The 24884-nt window shown below is 44.5% G+C and overlaps 2 protein-coding genes across 4 annotated transcripts; one reads left to right on the top strand and one right to left on the bottom strand.

Moving 5' to 3' along the window:
- Positions 1–2487: 2487 nt before the first annotated feature.
- Positions 2488–9674, bottom strand: fbxo28 (F-box protein 28). 2 transcript variants are annotated; one of them, XM_077010633.1, is made up of 5 exons: positions 9554–9674; positions 5051–5160; positions 4122–4260; positions 3404–3599; positions 2488–3022 (listed from the first exon to the last, which is right to left on the bottom strand). In XM_077010633.1, the coding sequence occupies exons 2-5, from the start codon at positions 5146–5148 to the stop codon at positions 2538–2540; spliced, it is 918 nt and encodes a 305-aa protein (XP_076866748.1). In that variant the 5' UTR covers positions 5149–5160; positions 9554–9674; the 3' UTR covers positions 2488–2537. The 2 variants fall into 2 exon arrangements, with proteins under 2 accessions (XP_076866748.1, XP_076866747.1); XM_077010632.1 differs by lacking the exon at positions 9554–9674 and adding an exon at positions 6028–6232 and having other exon boundaries at positions 2489–3022.
- Positions 9675–11983: 2309 nt separating this feature from the next.
- Positions 11984–24812, top strand: phf3 (PHD finger protein 3). Of its 2 annotated transcripts, none has more exons than XM_077010635.1 (16): positions 11984–12125; positions 13770–14032; positions 14417–14539; positions 14774–16079; positions 16169–16412; positions 17030–17075; positions 17160–17280; positions 18237–18393; positions 18577–18693; positions 18803–18931; positions 19019–19157; positions 19257–19473; positions 20962–21109; positions 21371–21460; positions 21567–21762; positions 22078–24812. In XM_077010635.1, the coding sequence occupies exons 2-16, from the start codon at positions 13795–13797 to the stop codon at positions 23907–23909; spliced, it is 5103 nt and encodes a 1700-aa protein (XP_076866750.1). In that variant the 5' UTR covers positions 11984–12125; positions 13770–13794; the 3' UTR covers positions 23910–24812. The 2 variants fall into 2 exon arrangements, with proteins under 2 accessions (XP_076866750.1, XP_076866751.1); XM_077010636.1 differs by having other exon boundaries at positions 13833–14032.
- The last annotated feature ends 72 nt before the right edge of the window (positions 24813–24884 follow it).

The raw sequence follows: 24884 nt of genomic DNA on the forward strand, positions 1-24884 counted from the left end.
GTAACAATTATATGTGCAACAAACCATTTTTTCTTTGCCTGAAACAGGCAATTTACAAGATAACTTTTTTTCCTATTACGTACATGAAATAATCCACAGTCTTGACTCAGTACATTATGTTTACAGTACAGTCTTTTCTAAACTGAGACACAGTCTCGCACTAAGCCACAAGTTTGAACAGATTTGTGTGTGCCCTGCTCGAGGGGGGTCCGCGCACATGCAATTCCGAAACAAGCCCTCAAGAAGAAGCTTGAGGGGACTGCTGTTGCAGGACCTGGTTTTCAGGAGAAGATCGGATGAAGGTGGGCGGGGAATTGGATCCAAACACCAGTAGCTACACGAATGAACTCGTAATGGATTCGTGCCCAGACCAGCGGCCATGGTTAGAAAGAGCTCAGGCCCTCACGCAGTTCGGGTTCTAAACCGCCACTACGATGACACTTCTAGGAAAGGAGGCGGGCGGGCGAGCCGAAAACTGATCCTGAAACAAATGCCACATCCCACAGGGTAGGGTTTCAAAGGGGACCACAGACGTGTCTGCACAAAGGGAGACATCGCTTCAAAAGAGATCATTTAAAAAAAAAGAACTAAAAAAGCCCCCCCAAAAAATTAATGCTTAAACGGGCAATATTCGTTTTCATTTATCTGTAACTCCATGGGCCTGAATGAAACACCTAGCCAAGGTGGGAAGGGGTCTGTTCAGTGAAAGTACACACACACACACACACCCACACACCCACACACCCACACACACACACACACACACACACACACACACACACACACACACACCCCCACCCACCCACCCCTGGCTGCCTGACCTCAGTTCTGCCTTCCTTATTCCAAAGCTCCGTGGTGGTTACACACCGTCATCGCAGTCAGGGCCAGCGTGTCAATGAAGTTTTATAGCAATACCTGCTAAATATCTTAAAGAGGACATTCCAGAGATGCTCTTAGCTGCATTAAGTCCTTTGAAAGGAAACCGGTCAGGCAAAGGCCATTAGCATCTAGCTCAAGCATTTCCCTGTAATGCATTACTGTTTACATCTGAGGGGAATGTAATTAGAGTCACCACATTGTACCAGCCGCCTCCACGCCCCATATCACAGCCGCTGTGTCACATGACCATGGCAACGTCAGGCCCCGCTGTTCTGGTTGTGTTATATCCTCCCAATGTTTCTCCTTCGGTCCTTCAGTACGGCTTGCATGAGACCACAAGTGTTTTTTTATTTTATTTTGCATCATCTAATGGGTAAAAAAAACCTTGCAATCTGCGAATGCACAAACAAAAGGGACCAGTTCAGCCAAACAAGCAAGACGCAAGCGCACTGAACGTCGCCAGTTAACACGCGGCGCTGACTGGCAACACTGGTTCCCTTCATCGCTACCTCTGATGGGCTGAACTGGTTCTCAGCTCGACTGACAGAAATAGCGCTGTGGCTGCTTTGGCTAAATGAAAGAGGAAAGATTGGCAAACGCACAAACAAAACAAGCAAGACAGGTGTTCAGTGGTAGACTTGTTCTTCACAAGCAAAAGTAAAACTGAACATTAATAATTTACATCTCTAGTGACGAGGCTTTTGACAGCTCGGACATCTCTTATTGCACTGACAGCTCTATTTAGCAAAAGCAATTGAACAACCACACAGAGTGGTAGCTACAATGCGGCATTGCAACTTACTGTACAATACACCTTCAGCCTCCCACCATGGGGTAAATATCGCTGGGGCAAACACTATAATCAGAGTTACAGTGGCAAGTAGTTGGTCATTCTGTCCATTTTAGCTTTGATGTGCTTTCCCGTTCAACTCGAGATCTTCACCGAAGTTGATATTTAAGCTCATATGACAAAATAAAGTGTTCAGTGGGAGACCAAACTTCATGGTGGCATCCTCCATTTTAAGCACACAAACTAGTAGAAATATTCACAAACACATGCTATACATGATTCAGCCTTAACATGGCCAAAGCTGTTGTTGGGGCAACAGGCTACATGTTAATGTTGCAGTTACTTTATATATATATAAAATATATATATGCTGTGTTCCACCTCTGGCTGTAGGGAAGGAAAGATCATGCTTGTACTTGCTTGGCTGTACAAAACGGTGTTTAACCATCTTCCCCATGGTCTTCAGGTCCTTTCCTCAAGTTCAACACCGAATGACTGGAACGCCGCTGAAGACAGCTGCTCCCCGAATCCATGCGTCAGGAGCCTCAGGGCATATTAGTGTGACATGAAGGGTAACGTAGCGGTCGCTAAAATGTGTCAAAACGAACAACAGATACCAGTCACTTTCTGTATCGTTCACGTCCCAAGACATCGTCGAACGTGGGCGGGTGCAAAGAGAGGAGTCAAATGAAACGGACAGAACTGAATGGAAAAAGCAAAAGCAAATGTCCAAAAGAGGAACGATAAAAAAGGATTAGCCCATAAAAACAGGGGGAGGGGGTGGGGTTTGGGGGAGGGGGTGGGGTTGGGGGAGGGGGTGGGGTTTGGGGGAGGGGGTGGGGTTTGGGGGAGGGGTATACGTGTTCTTCTACTTCTTGCTCCGCAGACGCTTGGACTGCCGGGGCAGGTCCAGACACTTGCGGGGCCGTTTGAGGCTCAGGCCGGTCTCGCCCGCTGCCGTCATCGCACCCGCCGGGCCGGCCGAGCTCCCCGCAGCGGCGGCCGAGGTGGACGGCGTGGGGGCGGCGACCGAGGAAGTGGGCGTGGCCGTCTCGGCGGGGGCGGGCCCCACCGCGCGGTCCATCAGCTCGCGCAGCTTGTGCTCGAGCTCGGCCAGGCGTGCGTTCTGCTCGCCGATCACCTGCGTCTGCTCCAGGAGCTTCTGCTCCTGGTCCTGCAGCTGTTTCTGCTGCTCCAACTGCTTCACCCGCACCTCCTGCATCTCACGGCGCAGCGCCGTCATGGACGCGCCGTTCACCTTCACCTGCTGCTGCACCTTCGTCATCTCCGAGCGCGACGGCGTGTTCTTGGCCAGCAGCGTCATAGTGGTCAGCGAAGTGGACGGTCCGGCCACTGTGGGGGACGGTGATGAGGGGATTTTTTTTGTTTGTTTTTCATCACGAGAGCAGCGGAGCATGAAGGTCATGGTGCGACAGGAGGTCAAAGTTCAACTCTGATTAGCCTCCTGAGTACTGATAAAGCCTGAAGGTCTCCTATTGTACTACAAATCCAGACGTGTGCGTATACTGTGAACACAGGTCTAGGTCTGTAGGACTTAATGTGCATAATAGGTACAACAGGGGTTCGTTGTATATTTTACAATTAACTTGTCACTTCAAAGAGCGCAGGGCTGAGGATATCTTAAGAGAACTGAATGTTAAGTAAATTTGATCTATAAGATAATAAGAACACCCTTTGTGTTCAAGCCTGCAGCACAAGTGTATGGGGTCTTACCAGGGGCCGAGCCAATGAGGCGCCCAGACAGGTCAGCACCTGGGAGCTTCTTCTTAAGAATGGGCACGATCTTCTCATCAAAGTACTCCATGGCCATGGAAGAGATGTCTCGGAGCTCCTGCAGGACCTCGTGAGCCCGCTGTGGCGCGCGGGTTGAGTTCACGTAGCGCAAAACCCTGTAAATTTCATCTATCACCTGAGGGATGTAAACACGGGTATAGGTAAAGCATCACGATCAACAGTTACTAAGGGGTTTTCCAATTCAATATAACTTCACACAACAGTTTTTACAAATATTCTGGAAAATTATTATTCTGCATACAATAAAGCCTTCAATGCCAAATGTTGTGATATTATTCAGTGCTGGAAAAGGCATGCCCTCTAGTGGCCAAAAACATATACCCCACAAGCAGGAGGTTTGCTCAATCAATCCTGCCCTCCAGTGACGACAACGCAAACAGCATTTGTTTAACTAATGCAAACACTGGACAGACTCGAACTGCTCCCCACGCTCAATACAATTACTTGATGATCAGTGAAGGTGAATCTTTATATAGAACTACCACGGAAGAAGCGTTTACTAATGATGACAGATAGCCCTTCTTGATTAAGTGCCCTCCATCTCTAAATATGACTCGAATCTACAAACACACAGACAATCTGTCAGGTTACTTTGACGAGAAGCTCTTCCATGTCAGAAGGTGAAGGTGTCGGGTACCTTGCCGGGGATGAAGCAGCAGAGGTTGGAATCGACGTATTTCATGAAGGTCATGTTGAGCAGCGAGAGGCGCGTTTCCACTGCTGCCAGGATGTCTGCGTGGCGGGCCAGAGAGTGGTTCCTCCTCTCCGATTCCCGCCTGACACATAAAACATGCGTGGGCAATGCGTTTGGCTTCGTACCTCTTAAGCATCCGTACACATCATACAATCTGTTTGGACAGCAGAGTAATACTTGCTTTTCAAAACCGTGTTATCAAGTTCTGGCTCTGAATACACACCAACACACCTTGCACTGCATTAAATTATGTCTTGAAACATTTTCGACTAAAAAAAATCCATTGCCTACAATATATTCCAAACGCTGTGTCTAGAAATAGAGTGATGCATGCTATAGTGTCGGGGTTCAGTGTTCATTACGGTGCCTCAGAAATAACTCGTCAGTGCTTTAAGATGTCATCAAGAAAGCCACTGTGAAATAGTGTTGACATAAGTGGGTCAGCCCGACATAAATTATTGACTACAACTCTTCTTTAAAAATTCAGCCCCCTTGCTTTTTTAGTGTCACCGCTGCTGCATTCCCTCCCTTTTAATTACACACGCTGATGTGAGCCAGATCCCTGGCGGCTGGACACAGGAGAGCGGCTCTCACCGCACAGCCAGGCAGAGCCGCCGATTCGGTTACGCTTAATAATTGTGGCACTCTATGACATTAATTAAGTCCTTTAGAATGACATTCGATCCATTCTTAATGCCCTATTAAAATCAGTACCATAGTACTCGACTGTGGAGAGAGATCGTTTTGCCTGTGCTCAACAAACAACTAAGCCAATAATTTGTTAGTAATCCTGCCTGCCAGGTATTGGTGTAAACCACCTAAAAGAAAAGCTCTTTATTAAATATTACTTGCATTTTAGCAGTACACCTTACCTTGGCAGCTGGGCTTTGACCTGTTTCTGACAGAGGCTGTGATAGCGCTCCACCCTGAGGAAGCCCTGATTGAGCATACGCTGGCATATCATGTCCATGCGCTTACACACCTAGAGAAAGAATTGCACGAGTTTGTTGCTGTAACAGACATGCACTAGTAAAAAACAACAAGTTAAACATATTAGCATTTAACATTCAAGAGAAAATTACAACCCACGATCTACAAAGACACAAGTTAACCAAGCAAAACAACATATCTTGGGAGAGACACTGGGACTTTTATGTATGCAGCATAAACTGTAACCCTCCAACAGATTTAGGGTTTTGTTTTAATCATCATTTACTAACCCACCGTGCAATAGAAAAGCTGCATGATGCTTCTGGTCAACTCAAACCATTAGGTGCCACGGTATCACAACTACAGGCTGTACGAAACAGTAAACTAGCCATCTTACTAAGGCTGACAGGCGAGTGGTTTTCAAGAGTTTCTATTATTTTGCATATATTATGGATAGTAGCAATGACACATCCTGCGAAGAACAAGCTTATGCATTATCATCACACAGTAAGGTTTGGCACAGTGCAGCTGAACACTGAAACATCTAGACAGCTGGTTAGTTAGTTGTCTAGCCATTAAGTCTTGAATTTCCATGAGTAACTTGAATGTACACTGAGGATTTGATGGTTTTTGACAACGGACTGTGTACACAGCTCATGCACCACTACACAAACAGCACTTCACTAACGACAGCTTCCTGCCAGCTAGCTTTACATTACCCAGTAAAACACACGTTCCCAGCGAAGACAAACTACTTAAACACATTCTTAAACACTTTAAAAGCATGTGAGGGAGGACAGGAGTAAAGACTGCACACGCAGGTAGTGGGAGCGTGTGGTTCCTGGCAGGCTGAGGCAGGTGTCCTCGCCAGGCTGCCGCTACTGCCCACAAGGCTTTGTTTTTGTTCCAGCCGTCTCACCAGGCGCAGCAGGCTGATCTCATCGTAAGACAAAAAATTGAGAATCGTCTCGATGGCCACAATAGGAAGTCCTAAAAGGGGGTTGTTTTGATGAGGCTGATCTGGCGCTGGGGAGGGCAATCTTGGCGAAACTGATTCGGAATCGACGGATCCACCAGCTCCCTCGACTCTCTCTACGACGGCCGCCATCTTCTCTAGCTCGAGATTAAAGGAAGTGACGTCTGACAAAAGCCGCGATTCGGAGGAAGTGAGACGCCACGTGACGTGTGTACTTGGAGCGTTTGTAGTCGTACGAGAGTGGGAATAAAACAATGTGCAGCTTTCAGTAATTTAGCTACAGATGTATTGTCCTTTAGTTATTATGATAACATATGACCCTTAACAGCCTTTCACTTATTCAGATTTACAGCCTGCGCTGGATGGTTCGTTTGACACTGAGGCTGTCAATCAATGTGCTGGAGACTACGCAGAATAGTTAAAGGCAACAGAAAATAAGAACATTCAAAACACTAATTTTAATGTCGTTTTAGGGGGAAATGTAACGGGGATATATGGTATTCTTGTTTGTACTTTGTTGTCAGAGTTTGAATGTAAGATTTGAATGTATTCTGAATGTATTTGAATGTATTCCGAATGTATTTGAATGTATTCTGAATGTATTTGAATGTATTCTGAATGTATTTGAATGTGTTCTGCTTACAGATGTCAGTGACAAAGGAGCAAAAAGGCCAAAACCTTTGACCCATTCTTATTCCATTAGTATAAAGTCTCAAATCCTGCATCCATTTGTGCCCCCAAAATCAAAAACCCAACCTGGCCGAAATGTTTCTTTTTGCACCGCAGAATTTCAGATCTGTGATGCGTCTTACCACAGCAAGTCTGTATGGTTTGTGTACACATAAACAGGTCTGTATCCTGTACGGCCATCTCTAAAGTACCAACACTGCCATCTCACTTGTCCAAGGGTTCCGTTGGCACCAAGCCACTGGCACACCTTCACAGCTGGTCGCTAGGTTACGGCGGCCAATCACTACGTACACATCTCTGCTCACTGCAGATTTGCATCTGATGCGATCTGTGGTTCTGTGGTGTCAGCAGCATAGGAATCCTCTGAATTCGTTCCTCTGCTGCCTAGTCTCATCTCCAGCCAGTCACAGGATGTGCAGGCGCGTTCAGCACTGGCCCAATACCACAGGCTCCACCAACATGCAGACGCCACACCTGATGCTTGGTGACAAACCGGGAGGCCTGAAGTGCATATGGTCATTTGCCACATGGACTTTTGGTTCAGTGGTTCAGGGTGGTGTGTAAGTCGACGTGACGCATTAATGTTGGGTGTATGCTGTCATAGGAGCTCCTAATACATAAAACATTAGTTGCACTAAATATTTTGGCTACATGTGCCAGTAGTTTGCTTAGCCTTGGAAGACCACTGATTTGGCTGGGTCTCCCCGTCATGAACACTTTGCACAGTTTAGCCGAAGCTTCTTTGGTGTCAGATGCCCTCACCGATCCAGATACATGGACTTTCAGCAAACACCATTGGCCACTCCCCTGGCTTCTGATGCAAATGCCAGTTGCCAGTAGGTGGAGAGTCTATGGGATGACAAATGGATCAGCGCTTAGACTATTTTTCAGTTTCAGAAACAGATGCAATAATGAAATGACAACTGTCATTTTAGTGTGGGAGGTTTCATGGCTAAATTGCACCAGCCTGGTGGCCAATCTTCATTATTTGCACATTGCACCAGTAAAAGTAGTGTGAAGGTTCAATTAGCAGGGTAAATATTGCAATGCACACAACATTATGGGTGACATACCAGATTTCAAAAGAGGACAAATTGTTGTTGTACGTTTTGCTGGAGCATCTGTGACCAAGATAGCAAGTCTTTGTGATGTATCAAGAGCCACAGTATCCAGGGTAATGTCAGCATAACACCAAGAAGGACGAACCACATTCAACAGGATTAACTGTGGACGCAAGAGGAAGCTGTCTGAAAGGGATGTTCGGGTGCTAACCCGGATTGTTTAAAAAAAACACAAAATCACGGCTGCCCAAATCACGGCAGAATTAAATGTGCACCTCAACTGTCCTGTACCGAAATGCGGGAGACTCCCGCAGCTTCCGGGAGACTTGGGATGTCTGGAACTCTGAATTTCAGCGTAGAACTGTGAAACCACCTGTGCCACAAATCCAGTCATGAAATTATTGGATTATTAGAAAAAGGAAGTGTTTGGGAACGACAGCAAGTCACTACTGACATCCAAACTTCATGTGGCCTTCAAATTAGATCAAGAACAATGCGCAGATAGCTTACTGGAATGGGTTTCCATGGTCGAGCAGCTGCATCCAAGCCATACATCACCAAGTGGAATGCAAAGTGTCGGATGCAATAGTGTAAAGCACGCCACCACTGGACTCTAGAGCAGTGGAGGCGCATTGTCTGGAGTGAAGAATCACGCTTCTCCATTTGGCAATGTGATGGATGAGTCTGGGTTTGGTGGTTGCCAGGAAAACGGTAGGCTACTTGTCTGACTGCATTGTGCCAAGTGTAAAGTTTGGTGGAGGAAAGATTATGGTGTGGGGTTGTTTTTCAGGAGCTGGGCTTGGCCCCTTAGTTCCAGTGAAAGGAACTCTGAATACTTTCGCATACCAAGACATTTTGTACAATTCCATTCTCCGAACTTTGTGGGAACAGTGTGGAGCTGGCCCCTTCCTCTTCCAACATGACTGTGAACCAGTGCACAAAGCAAGGTCTGTAAAAAACATGGATGGCAGAGTCTGGAGTGGATGAACTTGACTGGCCTCTACAGAGTCCTGACTTCAACCTGATAGAACACCTTTGGGATGAATTAAAGCGGAGACTGAGAACCAGGCCTTCTCGTCCATCATCAGTGTGAGACCTCACAAAAGCGCTTCTGTAAGAATGGTCAAAAATCCCCATAAACACACTCCTAAACCTTGTGGACAGCCTTCCCAGAAGAGTTGAAGCTGTTCTAGCTGCAATGGGTGGACCAACATATTGAACCCTATGGATTAGGAATGGGATGTCTCTTAAGCTCATATGTGAGTCAAGGAAGGTGAAAGAATACTCTTGGCAATATAGTGTATTGGTGTGCGGATGGGTATCTAATAGCGTGCTTGGCGAGTCTTGGCCTTCTTGTGCAAGTTGATTTCAACATTATATCTGATGGTTTTATTCAGATTTCACAGCCTTGTGATGTACTGCTTTTATCTCCATTGAAACTTATATGCTTCATCCAAGAGCAACACAGTCCAGAGACTGTGTCCAAATATATATCTAGAGTAACTTTCATTAACTATTTTGCGCGTGAACCAATGATGTGATGACAGACAGTTGACCAGCTAGCTGAGCAACAAAGTGTGTAATTACTTGTCATAAAGTTTCCTGGTTACCACAAAATACCATTTAAATTAAACTGTAGATTTGCACTTCGATATTTTTTTTATATATAATTTCAAATCCTATATTCTGTAGAGTAAAACCAGAATGAAAACACTTACTTTTTTCCAGTTACTTTTTACATCCTATGTAATGGAGCATATCATCCAAAATGTTAAGTAAAATGGCACATTACTTCTACATTTATCTAGGTCAAATAATCCTTATACATTTTATATAAATGAGTTAATTGCTTATTAAACTTAATATAAAATATTCTAGACATAGTATGATATACGTTTTAACCTCTGCCTTCTACGGTTTGGCCATGTTTGTTGAAGCAGTAGGCGTTTTGACTCTCACCTTGCATCATCAAACAGTAAATGATGACATTTCCTTTGGAGGCATAGTTTAACTCCAGGGCAGAGGCCCATGCTATTGTACAATCTATGCCAAGGTGGTCTGGTATTTCCTTTATTGTAGAACTTATTTGTTGCCTGTGTATTAAATGTATTAAAATGAACAACTCCAGCTTTAGCCAATAATATCATTCCAGGTTCATTTTTAAAGCTGGCCTAATGTATTGACAGATAAACACAAAGATATAAAAGTCAAAACATAACAAAAATAATAAATAAATATGAAACACATTTTATGTCACCTTTTTAACAATGTGGTTTGAGTAACTCTGCTCAGGTTTTTAAAATATAATACACATTATGCTAGCTAGTTAATTATTCAGGTCTTTATATTTGACTGATAATTTGGGTTGTTGCATCATTTAGATATTAAGTAAATGAAGAATTTCATCAGATTGACGTTTTATAAAAAAATTCTACAAGAGACAAAGTCAATGATAAAACTTGTTGCTCATATGTTATTTTATAACATACAGTGGGGAAAATAAGTATTTAGTCAGTCACCAATTGTGCAAGTTCTCCCACTTAAAAAGATGAGAGAGGCCGGTAATTGACATCATAGGTAGACCTCAACTATGAGAGACAAAATGTGAAAAAAAAATTGAGAAAATCATTTTGTCTGACTTTTAAAGAATTTATTTGCAAATAATGGTGGAAAATAAGTATTTGGTCAATAACAAAAGTTCATCTCAATACTTTGTTGTATATCCTCTGTTGGCAATGACAGAGGTCAAATGTTTTCTGTAAGTCTTCACAAGGTTGGCACACACTGTTGCTGGTATGTTGGCCCATTCCTCCATGCAGATCTCCTCACGTTTCATCTTCATTGCCCTTGCTGATGGAAGGAGGTTTGCACCCAAAATCTCACAATACATGGCCCCATTCATTCTTTCATGTACACGGACCAGTCATCCTGGTCCCTTTGCAGAGAAACAGCCCTAAAGCATGATGTTGCCACCCCCATGCTTGACAGTTGGTATGGTGTTCTTTTGATGCAACTCAGCATTCACTGTCCTCCAAACACGACGAGTTATGTTTTTACCAAATAGTTCTACTTTGGTTTCATCTGACCATATGACATTCTCCCAATACTGTTCTGGAACATCCAAATGCTCTCTAGCAAACTTCAGACGTGCCTGGCTTAAGCAGGGGGACACGTCTGGCACTGCAAGATCTGAGTCCCTGGTGTCGTAGTGTGTTGCTGATGGTAGCCTTTGTAACGTTGGTCCCAGCTTTCTGCAGGTCATTCACTAGATCCCCCTTGTGGTTCTGAGATTTTTCCTCACCGTTCTTGTGATCATTTTGACCCCACGGGCTGAGATCTTGCGTGGAGCCCCCAGATCGAGGGAGATTAGTAGTGGTCTTGTAGGTCTTCCATTTTCTGATTATTGCTCCCACAGTAGATTTCTTCACACCAAGCTGCTTGCCTATTGCAGATTCAGTCTTCCCAGCCTACAATTCGGTTTCTGGTGTCCTCCGACAGCTCTTTCGTCTTCACCATAGTGGAGTTTGGAGTGTGACTGTTTGAGGTTGTAGGCAGGTGTCTTTTATACTGTTAATGACTTCAAATAGGTGCCATTAATACAGGTAATGAGTGGGGGAAAGAGGAGCCTCTTAAAAAAGAAGTTACAGGTCTGTGACAGCCAGAAATCTTGCTTGTTTGTAGGTGACCAAATACTTATTTTCCACCATTATTTGCAAATAAATTCTTTAAAAGTCAGACAAAATGATTTTCTCAATTTTTTTTCACATTTTGTCTCTCATAGTTGAGGTCTACCTATGATGTCAATTACAGGCCTCTCTCATCTTTTTAAGTGGGAGAACTTGCACAATTGGTGACTGACTAAACACTTATTTTCCCCACTGTATCCGGTGCCTAGTTGAAACAGAAAGGTTAAATGAAAAGTTTATTTTTCAATTGATCATTTAAACGCTAAAGAATTATTCACTGAATATTTAACAACATCAAATAATCAAATTGTGTAACTTTTGAGATATACGGGTCAATAGATAAAAAAGAGGACGCAAATGATTATCTTCCTACCCACTACGTTAGGTGGCAGTGTCCGTTTGCAAACAAAACGCGTTCACCATCCATAACGCCCCCTAGCGCCAAAAAACATACATTGCAGATATTTGCTGATGGACAGGGTCAGGGAAGTACACAGTCTATCTAAAGCTAAATCCTACGAGAAAGCCTGTGGACAGCAATACTCACGGGACACCACTGAAATTACAGACCCCTCAAATTATGTGCTGGCTTTTCGACAATAAGGTAATTCTAAACGTTTCGCAGGAAAAACCGTTAAGTTGCTCTAGGGAGATGGTGCGCGAGGTGGGCGTGAATGTTTGCTAGCGTTAGCACTAGCGCGCCGTCGCGGCCTAGTTAGCCGACTAGCGGCGGAGTTTTAACGTCAGAGAAGTACTGGGCAACACGCCTGTTAAGAGTTCGGTGTGTTATTAGAGTGAGTTTGTTCGGTTTGGCTCTCATCTAAACTTGTACAACTATTTTAAAACAATTAAATCGCACGGTGACTGTTATAAACCGTGGACTTCACTTTTAGCACATTGCTAACTACGAGGCCTAGACTGGGGCGCGTGAGCTAACGTAGCCAGCTGGCTTACCACCCAGTGGCTTCATGGCTGTTTTATACGATGGGGAGTTAGATAGGTGTGTTTTTTTTACTTTTTAAGTCCTGTTGTTTTCCAAACTAATCTGACACGTAGCCAGAAATGCATGTCTCTTGAGAGGACTTGGTGGTTTGTGAGATAGTGTGAGCGTTTGGTTAGGCCTGTGAGTTAGTGTTGTGTTTGTGAGGGCGGCCGTCCCCGTTTGCCATAATAACGTTTATCGCAGAACCCACATGCCTGTTTCATAGGTAGCGACCATTAACGGCCGTTTGAGGCTTTAATGTGCTTGCTCTGCAGTTTGCCTTCGCTCCAGTTCCTTAAAGTAATTAAGCCAACGTTAGACTTTTAACTCAAACCGTGAGACACGTGATACTTTGAGTTGAGTTGCTGGAGTAACGGTGGAGTAGGACTATATGTACACGAATGTCCATACACAATTACCATACAAGTTATGAGCTTATCTGGCTGTTTTATACGTTAGACACGTGCTGGCAGCGGCACGGCGCAATGTTTGCAATGACTTCTATTGATTGCGCTGTTTATAAACATGTTATAAGTCCCTGTATAGATTTACAAAGGTTGAGAGAGTGAAGCAGAGCACCATGTGGATCAATGTAGGACATGCATACTGTAAACACACCATATGTAGGCCAGTGATCGCGTTACCTGTTGTAGTTTGACAAGTGTCTGTTTAGCCTTTTAAAAATACAATATGCATCTAATTGAACATCTGAGCAATTTAATTTTAGCTTATAATGTTGATATTTGCCAGGGGTGTTTTTGAGTACTTCCAAAAACTTGTTGGCCTATGTCAGTAAAATAACGTGCTGCTTCATCATGACTCTGGTTTCTTATTTAGCAAGTGTTGGAAGAAGATTTTTTTCCAGTGTTGCAAGAGTTATGGGTAGTCTAATACTGGGTGGTCTAATACTGGGTAGTCTAATACTGGGCTTTTGAGTTGCACAGAATCACCCAATTGCTGTATGTTTTAAAAAACAAAGTATACACTAAAACCTGGACATTTCTGCATTGTGATAAATGTGGTAAACAGCACAATGGTTGGTTTGAAAGAGCAGATTAAAATCCACATTTTCCATTACAACCATGCTTTGCCATTTGTGCTGTATATGTCTCTTTGAAGACATAATTATCTTGCCTCGCGTAGCGACATGTTGGGGACCAAGAAGCCCAGGTACTAGAAAACTCGGCCACATTCTCTGGCAAGACTATGGCTAATGTAAATTAATTCAATTAAAGTTCATTTTCCCCCCCACATCTCTTCTTCCAGAACAACCATAACCGCCGAAGCATTCATGGATGTAGTTGGCACTTTTAACCATTTGATTCCCAGTGACCAGTTGGAAGACTCCCTACTCCTTGGACAGAACTTGGAGTGCGAAGCAAGTGATGAGTTTGCGTCTGGTCACAGCGCACTAGAAGACTCGCTCAAGAACATGCTCAGCGACAAGGATCCTATGTTTGGATCTGCCAGCGCCCAGTTTCATCTCTTGGAAAACGATGACGCTAACTATCAGCTCCCCAACTCAACAGGTGGGAAGAAACATTATAGTAAGACATTAATGGCGTATGAACACATGGACCATGCGGCCCTCGTAGTACGTCTCAATCACAGCAGTTTTATTAAAGGAAGTCATTTTTATATTGTGTGGAGACTTTCATTTTGGTCTTTGTAAAAACTATTATAGCATCATTGGATGCAGACAGCTTATGATGCTAGTTTGTTCTTTTTCCTGCGTTGAGAAAATTTGGATGTAGAGAACTGTTCATTTAACCAGTCAGGGTATTATGTAATTTATCTGATGACAGTTACAGCCAACACACCAGCATCACCATGATTGGCCGGGTTTCTATGTCTCCACCCCTTACACCAGTTCTGATGTTCTCTTTTCTCTGTATTTACTTTTGTTTTTACAGTTCCTGCCAATGAGACGAACACTCCAGGAGTTAGCGAGACTTCTGCTCCTGGAGACACCACTCAGCCCAGGTATCCCCGGGGCAGGAGAAAAGCTGCAGTCGTGCTGCAGAAGAAACCCACAGGTATATGAGCACGACGGGTGGTGTGTAAGCTTGATGAGCAGTGGCAGGTGCTTTTGGTGGGTGGGGTTGATCAAAAACTGGGTTGTGGTGGATTTTATGTGGTCTCTAATTAAATTATTTTTTTTCCTAGTGTGTACTTTGGAAAAGGGTTTGCATGTTTGTAAAACTTATTGTATACATCCCCACCCCAACTTTTGTATTTGTGGCAAAGTGTCTTTTCTAAACTTTTTCCAGTGGGCAGAGGCAGGGGCAGAGGACGCGGCAGACGTTCAGGCCCGTGGAGAGGAGCTTCTGCAGAAACACCCGGGAGAACCCCTGGCGAGAGCGTGCTGGAGAAACCCGAACCAGAGCTACCATCAAGCAGCAAGCCGTTAGCTGACAGTTCTGCTGAGAAAAGGGAGGCCTTGCTCAGCCGGCGCTTTAACGCCCATGAGGTCAACCCGTCCATGAACCCCGTGGTTGTGTTGAGGCGTCTGACGGTCACCGTGGGGGGCTACAAAATCGAACTGTTGCCTGGACCATCTCAGACTTCCGGATTGTTCGACGCAGGTGCTCTCCAGGCCCTAAGCTTTCAGAATGATTCAGCAGCCGCTGATGGTGCCGGGTTGGACTCGGCACAGAACCAAGCCGGGCAGAACCAAGCTGGACAGAACGCACCGGTGGTTATGGGAGAGCCAAACATAGTCCAGCAGGGAGCCAGTGACGTGCCTATGGAATTTGGACCGTACGTGAATCCGAACGATGTGCAGGACGCCAATGGCGTGCTGTCCTGCAAGCCCACTGAGACAGAAGCGACCGTGGACACCAAAGTCAAGAACCAAAATGCCGCCACCAAGGTAGGCGTCTGTAAGCCACAGAATAAAAACGGCCCGACGGACAAGCTCGTCGCCAAAAAGCTACTGAAACCCAAGCAGCCACTGTCTATAACCAAAAATAAGCATGCACACCTCACCAGACCGGGTGTTCTGTTGAAGGGCTCCAAACATCTCAAACTACAAGACACAAAGGTCCGCAAAGTTCCAGGGCAGAGCCTGCACCACGTAAAAGGTGGACCAGTGGCCGCTGGCCTGAAGCGACCTGCCGTGACGCCGACATCGAAACCAGCCTTGAAACCGGCACAGGTGCAAGCTGGCCAGCCCGACAAACCGAAGGTGAACTCTTCCATCACGCACTCTCCCCCGATCGGCAGGAGGCCGTCTTCTGACACCAAGGTGGCCTCGAACAAATCCCCTCATGCCCCAAAGAAGCCGCAGAACCCGCCTGCTTCGGGGGTCAAACCCAGCCAACCAGCCAAGGACAGCCCGCCACAGGAGGAGACAGAGAAGTCCAAAATGAAGAAGCCGGAGAAGATATCGCAGAGGCATAAGAGCAGGAACTCCAGGAGCATCTCTCTCGATGAGCCCGAGTTGTTCATTCCCGACAATGCCCCTGTGGCAAAGAAGGGGCCCGCGGAGACAGAACCTCCGCCTGCCCCTGAAAATGAGACCTCATGGGATTCCAGCAAACAGTGCGGATTATGCAAAAAGCCTCATAGCAATAGGTACGTGCTGTTTTCAATCACGCAGTTACACTGCATCGCGTGCCAGAAAGCTGCTGTGGATTTGAATACCACGGCGGATGTGTTTCCAGGTTCATGGTGGGCTGTGGGCGCTGTGACGACTGGTTCCATGGCGACTGCGTGGGGCTGGACCTTGCTAAAGTCCAACAGATGGAGAAGGACGACCAGGAGTACGTATGTCTAAAGTGCTGTGCCGATGAAGGCGGCAAAGCAGAAGCCCAGACTGCGGCCCACCCTGACAGCAAGTCCCCCTCACGGCCAAAGCAGGGCGTAGAGCCCGCAGTCACGTCCGGTGGAATTCGCCCCTTTCGGAAAGTAAGCAAGTCTTCTGGGTCCGCGGACAAAATCCGCTTACGTTATTGCTTGGAGTACTTACGAGGGACTTGCAAGGACAGGTAGTTTGAGCTTTACAATATATAACTGTACCGTGTTGCACAGCAGTGGGGAGCGTATCGGGCTGAGCTTATTCTCACCACCAGTTATGATGATCTGAATTGCATCCCATTTCGCATGCATAAATCACCACACCCAGTTCACCTCATCATAGGCTTTATAATTAGGTCAGGAATGTAGTGCAAAGTCAGTTAACAATCTTTAGCCAATATACGACTAAGTGATTAAGTCTCTGTGTAAATTGCATCTGGTTATTACCGTTACTGAATGGCTCCAGTTTCGGCGTCCTCTTCTGCAAAGCCGCCTGCTGCTCACCACGTGTTTTCTCTTAATATCTCACACAAACGCACAAAATGCTCATCACAGGTCCGTGTAGAGTGATTTGCGTGTTCGACAGGTCGCTTGTTCATTACAAAATGTTTTTGTACTGACCACGTTTGGATGCATTCCACATACTTTGATTCTGCTGCTATGAGCAGTATGACATTTTACAGGCACACGGCAAGCAGCGGTGTAATTGTTCTCTCAATTTGCTCCAGGACCCGGGGGAGAGAAGACCATCAGCGGATTCGGCATCGAAAAGTGGTATGAATCTTATTTGGCTTTCATAAGACGCCCCCTTACGGGCGCTGCGGTTCACTGAGTGCTGAAAATCTTTGTTTACGCCAGGCTCGAACGTGAAGCAGGAGGTCAAAAGGGTAAAAGCGTCTCCTGCCAGCTCGAAGAAGCCATCCACGGGACAAATCAGAAGGAGTGTCCGGGATTCGCTGGAGGAGATTCTTGTGAAACGGTAAGATATGCATGCAGAACACCTGTGCCATTCACTGCTGTGTGGTTCTGAAGTGCAAATGGAGATGGCAGAAGTCAGGAGTACCTGCTCAAAGTGGGTGTAAAAACAGACACGAGAGGAAAATGGTTGGTGTCTGAGACTTTACCTTTGAAATAAATGCCATGTGTTTACTAAAGTCACACGGACTATTATGCTAGATGTTATACAGATAACAGTTCTGCTATAAACATTTAATTGTGCGTTCAGACCATTCTGTTTTACCACACTTTATATGTAGCTTACACCTGTCCTTCAAAGTAAATGCAGCATTGGGTGTGCATTTAAGAGGCATTGATGGTGTCTTATATTCGCTAGCTACATTAACTGTGTAGCTCCAGTCCAAAACATGGGGCTACAAACATGTCTGGGCTGATCTGCTCGATTTTGAGCCAGGTGGAAAGTTGTATAAAAATTTGCTGGTTCTGAAACCACATGTTAAGTGTTATTTTAATGGAGAGTGATTTGCGAGCAGAAGGTGTCCATGCGTATATAGACACTGGCAGTGCTGATGATGGACAGCTTCGAATGCAGATTATACTTAAACACAGGATAAGATGGTGAAATATCCTATGCCACTCCCATACTCCTCACAAGGCCCTACCGCCCATCTTCTCTCCAACAACCATAATTATTAATGTTGAATGTTCTACTACGTTATGAGTGAGTCATGGCAAACATTTATGGACCTGCTGCATAGTAGGTGAAGACAGACTGGGAGATTTTGCAACCACAGCACTGTTATTGTAATTTGTGAATATTTTATCTCCTAAGAACACTAGTCTGAAATAGTAGAACTTTATTTTTTAACTATTTTATTGGTAACTATTTTATTGATTTAATTTATTAAAATGTAAAAGATTTCATGTGTCTTTTATACTCGATGGATGACATTTATTTGATTAACTACTTGCTTAAAGGCTGAAGGAATCAGACTTGAAGGTTTCATCAGAGAAACCAGCAGAGCTGGCAAAGCGGACAGAAAAGGAGCTTTTTGCCCTCTTCCAAGGGGTCGATAGCAAGTACAAGAACAAATACAGAAGCTTAACATTCAATCTCAAAGACACAAAAAATAATGTAAGTTTTTAAAAATCTATTATAACTAGAAATGCAATCATTCATTGGAACGGTAATAAATGCAGTTAGAAGGCACCTAAACCATTTTATTTGCTTGTTAATTAACACTTTATATATGTTATTTAAACTGGTTTGTGCCAAATGGTGCACAAAAAATAAACACAACTGTGCACAATCTTCCAGGTGTTATTCAAGCGTGTTCTCAAGGGTGAAATTTCGCCCAGAGATTTAGTTCGTATGAGTGCGGAAGAGCTAGCCTCCAAAGAACTGGCTGCTTGGAGACAAAGAGAAAACAGACATGTAAGAACCTCACTGAAGCTCATCCTTACACAACTCTACAGCCCGATTTTTCAAAGACATTGAATGTGAATGTAGCCGTTGTGCAGCTGACCAGCAACTGTGTTTTCAGACAATTGAAATGATAGAGAAAGAACAGAGAGAAGCTGAGAGACGACCGGTCACTAAAATCACACACAAAGGGGAAATTGAAATTGAGAATGAGGAACCTGCCAAAGCCCCCGAGGCCATTGAAGCCCTGGTGAGATGGATGTCATTTGGCTCTTATACTGTGGTAGTTAAATAACTTTGACTGAAATTACATTAGACTTGTCTGATCTTCACTCAGTCTGATCCGGTTCCCAAAACCTTTGAGGCATCTGAAGAAAAACCCCCAGACTTGAAGTCCGAGAGTCCCAAGAAGGTTAAAGATACTACAAATTTGCACAAATCTCACCTCTTTGACCTCCACTGCAAAATCTGCACAGGTAATGCCTGTCTCCGAAATGACTTTTTCCTACCAATTTTGGACCTCACCTTAAACTTTGACTTTTATTTGTTTCTTTTTTTTTGTTTTGCTTCACAAGGTCGAATGGCTCCACCAGTGGAGGAAGCCACCACCAAAGTTGTGAAAGTGGCAACGACGGTACTTAGGAGGCAGACCACGACTACGGAAGGAGAAAACCAGCCAACCACACCCATATCTCCACCTGCAGCTTCAGGAGCACTGGTAGATGACTTGTCCCTGAGAGTCATGGAAGAAGGTCTCCTCAACTCCAGCATTTTTCCAGCTTACGAGTCAAGGTAAAAGGGAGGAGTGCTCCGGTCTAACCGTTTAATCTAATGACCATACTTGCACCTCATTATGCAAAATGTAAAGGTTTCTAGTTTTTGTTCCTATCGCAAACAGGAGTGAAATTACTTAACCAATTAAGTAAATGGTCAACCTTCAAGACCAATTGAAACAGGAGCTGAATTGAATGACTAGGGTTTGTTGATTTTTGGCTTTGAATAAGCTTGATATTGCCGCTAATTGTACACGTCTTGTTCAAGCAAACTTGAAAATCTTGCACAATGGGAATGTCTGAAGTATGAGGAAGCAGAGGTGGGGACTCGAGTCACATGACTTGGACTCGAGTCATTAATATTAAGATTTTTGACTTGACTTGAAAAAATATTCAGAGACTTAGACTTGACTTGGACTTTTACACCAATAACTTGGGACTTGAATTGGACTTGAACCTGTTTACTTGCAAAGACTTGAATTTATTTTACCCCAAATCTAAATTTTAAAACGCATATTAATATTTATAAAGTGCGCCCCATTAATTTCATTTCCGTCCTTCTGACACAGACCGGCGTTACACCAGATTCTGTGACCGTCGAGTTTTGTGACCACAGGGGGTGCTATTTCACAGTTTCTGTTCAGAGGCACAAACGCTTTACGAATGCTACGTAAACTACGCTGATGCACTTTCTTTACTCGTTTTGTTGGTGTCCACGAGCCAAAATATGACAAATGTTTATATTTACATTTTATCGTCTCTTAATTACTTAAACAAGATTTACCATCCCCTCACCATTGCAGCCAACAAAGAAATCATGAATGGGATGTACAGGTGAGCATTTTTAACTGGGGTCACCAATTCTGACAGCAGCCATCAGAATATGTGACCCCACTGAATCTCCAGGTAACAATAGTACACCGTGACCCCACAATAACAGAAAACAATGAAAAAATAACCCTAACCTTTTATTAGTCTATATTTAAACATTTTATCCAAATGTTTAGAATAACCATTCGTAATGACAGCATCTTGCTTACGATGAAGCTTGCTATTTTTGTGTAAATTGATGTAACGAAACATTCTTGTTTTAAGTACATTTATGTAATTAAGAGAAGATAAAATGTAAATTATCTGTCATCTTTTGGCTGGCGGACACCAACAAAACGAGTAAAGAAACGCATCAGCGTAGCATTTGTAAAGCGTTGGTGCCTGTAAAAAAAAAAAAGACTCGAAAGGACTTGAAATTCCAAGTTTCAGACTTGGGACTTGACTTGACGGTGGCCTGTCTTGACTCGAGACTTGACTTGAGTTGACTGTCTTTGCTTGAGACTTGACTCGGGACTTGAGGATAAAGACTTGGACTTAATTGAGACTTGCAAAACACTGACTTGGTCCCACCTCTGTGAGGAAGTGTTCATCATTGGCACAGAACACTTAGTGTTACAATGGAAATAGCAGTCTCTCTCTTAGAAATGTTACAAATGTAAAAGGTGCTATTTTACAGGTCTGAAAGCGCAACCAGTAAAGAAGACACCGCTACATTCCTTTCCAATTTGGAGAACTTATGGAATGGATATGTTGTCATGCCAGCGGTGGCCCGGTTCCTTACAAAGGCTTATCCAGTCTCTGGAATATTGGATCAACTCACCGAGGCAAGTCTCTCCGATGTCACTTATTGACTAAGCATTTTGGTGAAATGTAGTACTTGATTTTGTAAGCCAGTATTTTAACAATACTAAAACCTCCTAGTAGTTCTACATACCGCTATGGTGGGAAGGGGGGTATCCTGCATGGTTTGGTGAGAATGAATTTACTAACAACTTTGATGTTAAAGAAACAAAATAGTCTGACCCGTCCTTAGTGTCACTTTGAATTTGAATGAAAAGTGTTTCTTTCCTACATGTTTGTTGCAGGATCTGCCAGACAGCATCCAGGTTGGTGGAAGAATCTCACCCCAAATTGTGTGGGACTATGTAGAGAAAATTCGTGCCTCTGGTACAAAGGTGATGATTACTGACTCTTTGCTTATGTCAATCCACATTCCTTTCAAGCATCACACCATGTTCTGCATTTACCTCGTTTTTACCAATTGCCTCTTTCGGTTCTCAGGAAATATGTGTTGTTCGCTTCACCCCCGACACGGAGGAAGATGAAATATCGTACACTTTGCTGTATGCCTATTTTAGCAGCCGCAGGCGATACGGGGTCGTCGCCAACAACCGCAAACAAGTTAAAGACACGTATCTCATACCCCTTGGCACCGCTGAAAAAATTCCACACCAGATTGTTCCGTTTGATGGCCCAGGTAAGAGTAGTCATCTTTGTAACCGTGCATCAGAACTCCTGTGAATACCTATGTTTCATCTGTTTTTATGGCAAGTATTCTGTGCACACGTAGTATAAGACACTCGAGGTCAGAGAGCCTGGCCTGACAGTCTAGTTCTGGATTTGATCATTGATCATTTTATTTAATGCAAATTATGGCAATACATTGTCTGGTTGGTTGGTTGGTTTTATAGATGGCTGTCTGGCTTTGATTGTAACCAAGTATAGGTTTCCATTTTAGACTACATGTTGGCCATCAGTCTAAACTGGTCTTAAATATTTTGCCTAAAAATAGGGTTGGAGACCAATCGTCCAAACCTTCTCCTGGGACTAATCATCCGCCAGAGACCCAAAAGGGACTTTGGGGTCATCCTACCAAGTGATGTTGGTGAAGCTCCAAGTTTCTTGCCTGAGAACAAACCTCCGGCAGACCCCATCCAGAAAACCGTGGTGGGTCGGGATGAAGAAAGAAACTTTATCAACTCTCTTGGACGGATACACAAAAAGGATACTGCGGCTGTCATCAAATCGTCCACTGATGAAACTCTGCTGGAGATGGACGATGACGAAAATGTCTCTTTGCGTTTCCTCCCCGGTGTGCTAACGCAGCCCACAGCTGGGAAAAACACACCTGCGGGCGATGATGGAAAGGGAACGAGCAACAGTGCGTTGTGCCAGTCGTCTACCACTGAGGGTTCCGCCTTGGGAAGCGTCACTGCCAGAACGCCCACCACCCCAAGACTGGATCGTTTCATCATCAAGAAGAAAGAACCCAAACCTGTCAAACCTGAGCAGGAGCCAGCCGGCTCAAATTTGGAGCCAGGCTCGCAAGACAAGGAAAAAGGGAGTGTGGCTACGAGTGGAGTAGTATTTTCGCTCAAAGATAAGCCAGGAGATGTTTCAACTGAGACTTTCCTCTCCGGTCTTTCCACCACTCCACCTAAAACAGAGTCCATCAATGCCGAAACAAAAAGTGATGCCAGTGCACAACCTAGTCAAGAAACCAATGTACTTCCGGGAACTAGTTCAACTTCTTTGGAAGACTCTGCTAACAATGGTGCTATGGCTGCTGCTAAGGTTGAAACTGTGGCAAGCCTGACCAAGACTCCAAAACCACTCGTGTCTGGCATTTTGAAAATGACCAGCATATCAGAAGCTGGTGCCGGAGAGCAGCCGGCATCGGACACCGATGCACCCCAGCTGAAAATCAGCCAGTCGGAAACTTCACAGACGACAACACTGACGTCACCCATAGCATCATCGCCAACGACCCAGCCTGCACCTGCAAAGCCACTGTCTGAGTTAAAAGCCGTAGAAGATATTCAGACCATCACCACTATCTCCTCTACTGGAAAAAACGAAGGTGTAAAGCAGTCAAGGCCACGTCTTTTAAGCCCAGCTCCTTTCAACACTGGGAGCCATGGGCCGCCTCCACCACCCACAATTCCTCCGTATCATACTGTGGCACCTGACCATGTGTACCCACCTGGAGCATTGCCCACCTATCCACCCCAGTCTGGCCCAGGACCGTTTAGATCCCTGCAGGCTCCTCCCCCGTTCAGCTACCCTCCTGGTCCACCTCCTCCAATGATCTTCCCTCAGCCTGACCCTCAAATGCATGCCCTGCCCTGGACTCAGCCAGCCCCTCCCCAGGGTTGCTTTCCCCAGCCTGTCCCAGAGGCAGTTGCTGGTCCTCCGCTGTCCTACGCAACCCGGAGGTTCCCCGATTCCACCTTGCCAACCCCTCCGCCCTCCAGCACGGGCGAGAAGGGCCCTGAGCTGAACTATGAGGAGCTGTGGGACAGACCGCCCAAACGCTCAGAGGAATCCTTCAAGAAGGACGAGCGGGACCACTATGAGAGACACCGGCACAAGAGTCGGCACCATGAACGGGAAAAGCAACGTGCCCGGAGCCGGAGCTGGACCAAGAGCCGGAGTCGGAGTCACAGCCGGAGCAGAAGCAGGAGCCGGAGCAGGAGTAGGCACAGGCACAAGAGCAGACACTCCAGAGAGGAGAGGCATGGCGAGCGGAGAAAAGAGCGGCACCACAGTAGTCACCACAAAGACAAACGCAGATCACGAGATCAGGAGAAACACAGGAGAGACTCAAGGGACAGGCACTCATGATCTCTGGTACTAGGTCTGGAGACATCTGTTCATCACTGTTGAGCTTTTTGGGTTGTTTATTTTTTTTTATTTGTATTTTACTATATCGTAGAAGAAAGCTATTTATAACATTCAAAAGAAGCTTTTTTTAAAATAATGATTTTAGGTTTTAGTTGGTTGTGTTCAGAATTCAGAATGCAAGATTATTTTCCTTGTGTTAATTTGCAACCAGATGTCATAGAAGCAGGTTTTCCTGTGTTATTACTGATTACAAAAAAATGTAACTACTGTTTTTTAAAAGGACAAAAGTAACAAAACGTATGTGATACTTTCCCGTCCTTTGCCTTCTCATCCGTTTTTAAATAGCTTCTTAAATATTTTCTATTTGTGTCCAATGATATGGTCTTTGTACATTTTCGTTTGTCATACATTAGAGATAAAGTGTGCATTCTGCACATTATGTACAGTTCATAAAATCTTTTTATTGTTGACAGAAAAAGATAATAAACTTTGTTAATGAAATCGTGGTACAATATTAATTAACCAAGCACGGGACAGAAATCATCTGCTTCAATGATTAAATGATGGCACCTGCAGAGCATTCACCAATATTACCACTGTGTAAACAGTACTGGAATCCTGAGATTTTGAGCACAGCCAATCCAAATGTTAAAAACAATGCTGACAATGATTCCCTTTGCTGTTTCTTTAAGGCAGAGCCTTATTACAAAGGTAGGCACTGTATTTAGAATGTAATGTTTTAAGACCGCCTCATCAGTTCTGGAGTGTAAGGAGACGTTTGACTTTCTTTTTTTGTTCATACAAATTTGGTAAATGTCACACTAAACCACTCAGAAATGCTGGTTGTTGGTCAGTGCTACACTGAACTAATTCTGATTGTTTGATATTAAATTGCAAACTGGAGTGAAGGTGTCTTTACATGTTTTCATGGGGTTGAGACATCGGTGTGATTATTCTCTAAAGAACCAAGTTAAA

The sequence above is a fragment of the Brachyhypopomus gauderio genome, chromosome 1 (assembly GCF_052324685.1).
Source record: "Brachyhypopomus gauderio isolate BG-103 chromosome 1, BGAUD_0.2, whole genome shotgun sequence".
In the NCBI taxonomy this organism is placed as follows: Eukaryota; Metazoa; Chordata; class Actinopteri; order Gymnotiformes; family Hypopomidae; genus Brachyhypopomus; species Brachyhypopomus gauderio.

Excerpts from the sequence above, each read along its gene's own strand:
- fbxo28 (XM_077010632.1), bottom strand. The coding sequence starts at position 6,216 with ATGGCGGCCGTCGTAGAGAGAGTCGAGGGAGCTGGTGGATCCGTCGAT. Across the intron at positions 5,161-6,027 it reads AGATCAGCCTGCTGCGCCTG|GTGTGTAAGCGCATGGACAT; the intron begins GTGAGACGGCTG and ends TTCTTTCTCTAG. Across the intron at positions 3,023-3,403 it reads CCTCATTGGCTCGGCCCCTG|TGGCCGGACCGTCCACTTCG; the intron begins GTAAGACCCCAT and ends CGTCCCCCACAG.
- phf3 (XM_077010635.1), top strand. The coding sequence starts at position 13,795 with ATGGATGTAGTTGGCACTTTTAACCATTTGATTCCCAGTGACCAGTTG. Across the intron at positions 14,033-14,416 it reads TCAGCTCCCCAACTCAACAG|TTCCTGCCAATGAGACGAAC; the intron begins GTGGGAAGAAAC and ends TTGTTTTTACAG. Across the intron at positions 19,158-19,256 it reads CCACTGCAAAATCTGCACAG|GTCGAATGGCTCCACCAGTG; the intron begins GTAATGCCTGTC and ends TTGCTTCACAAG.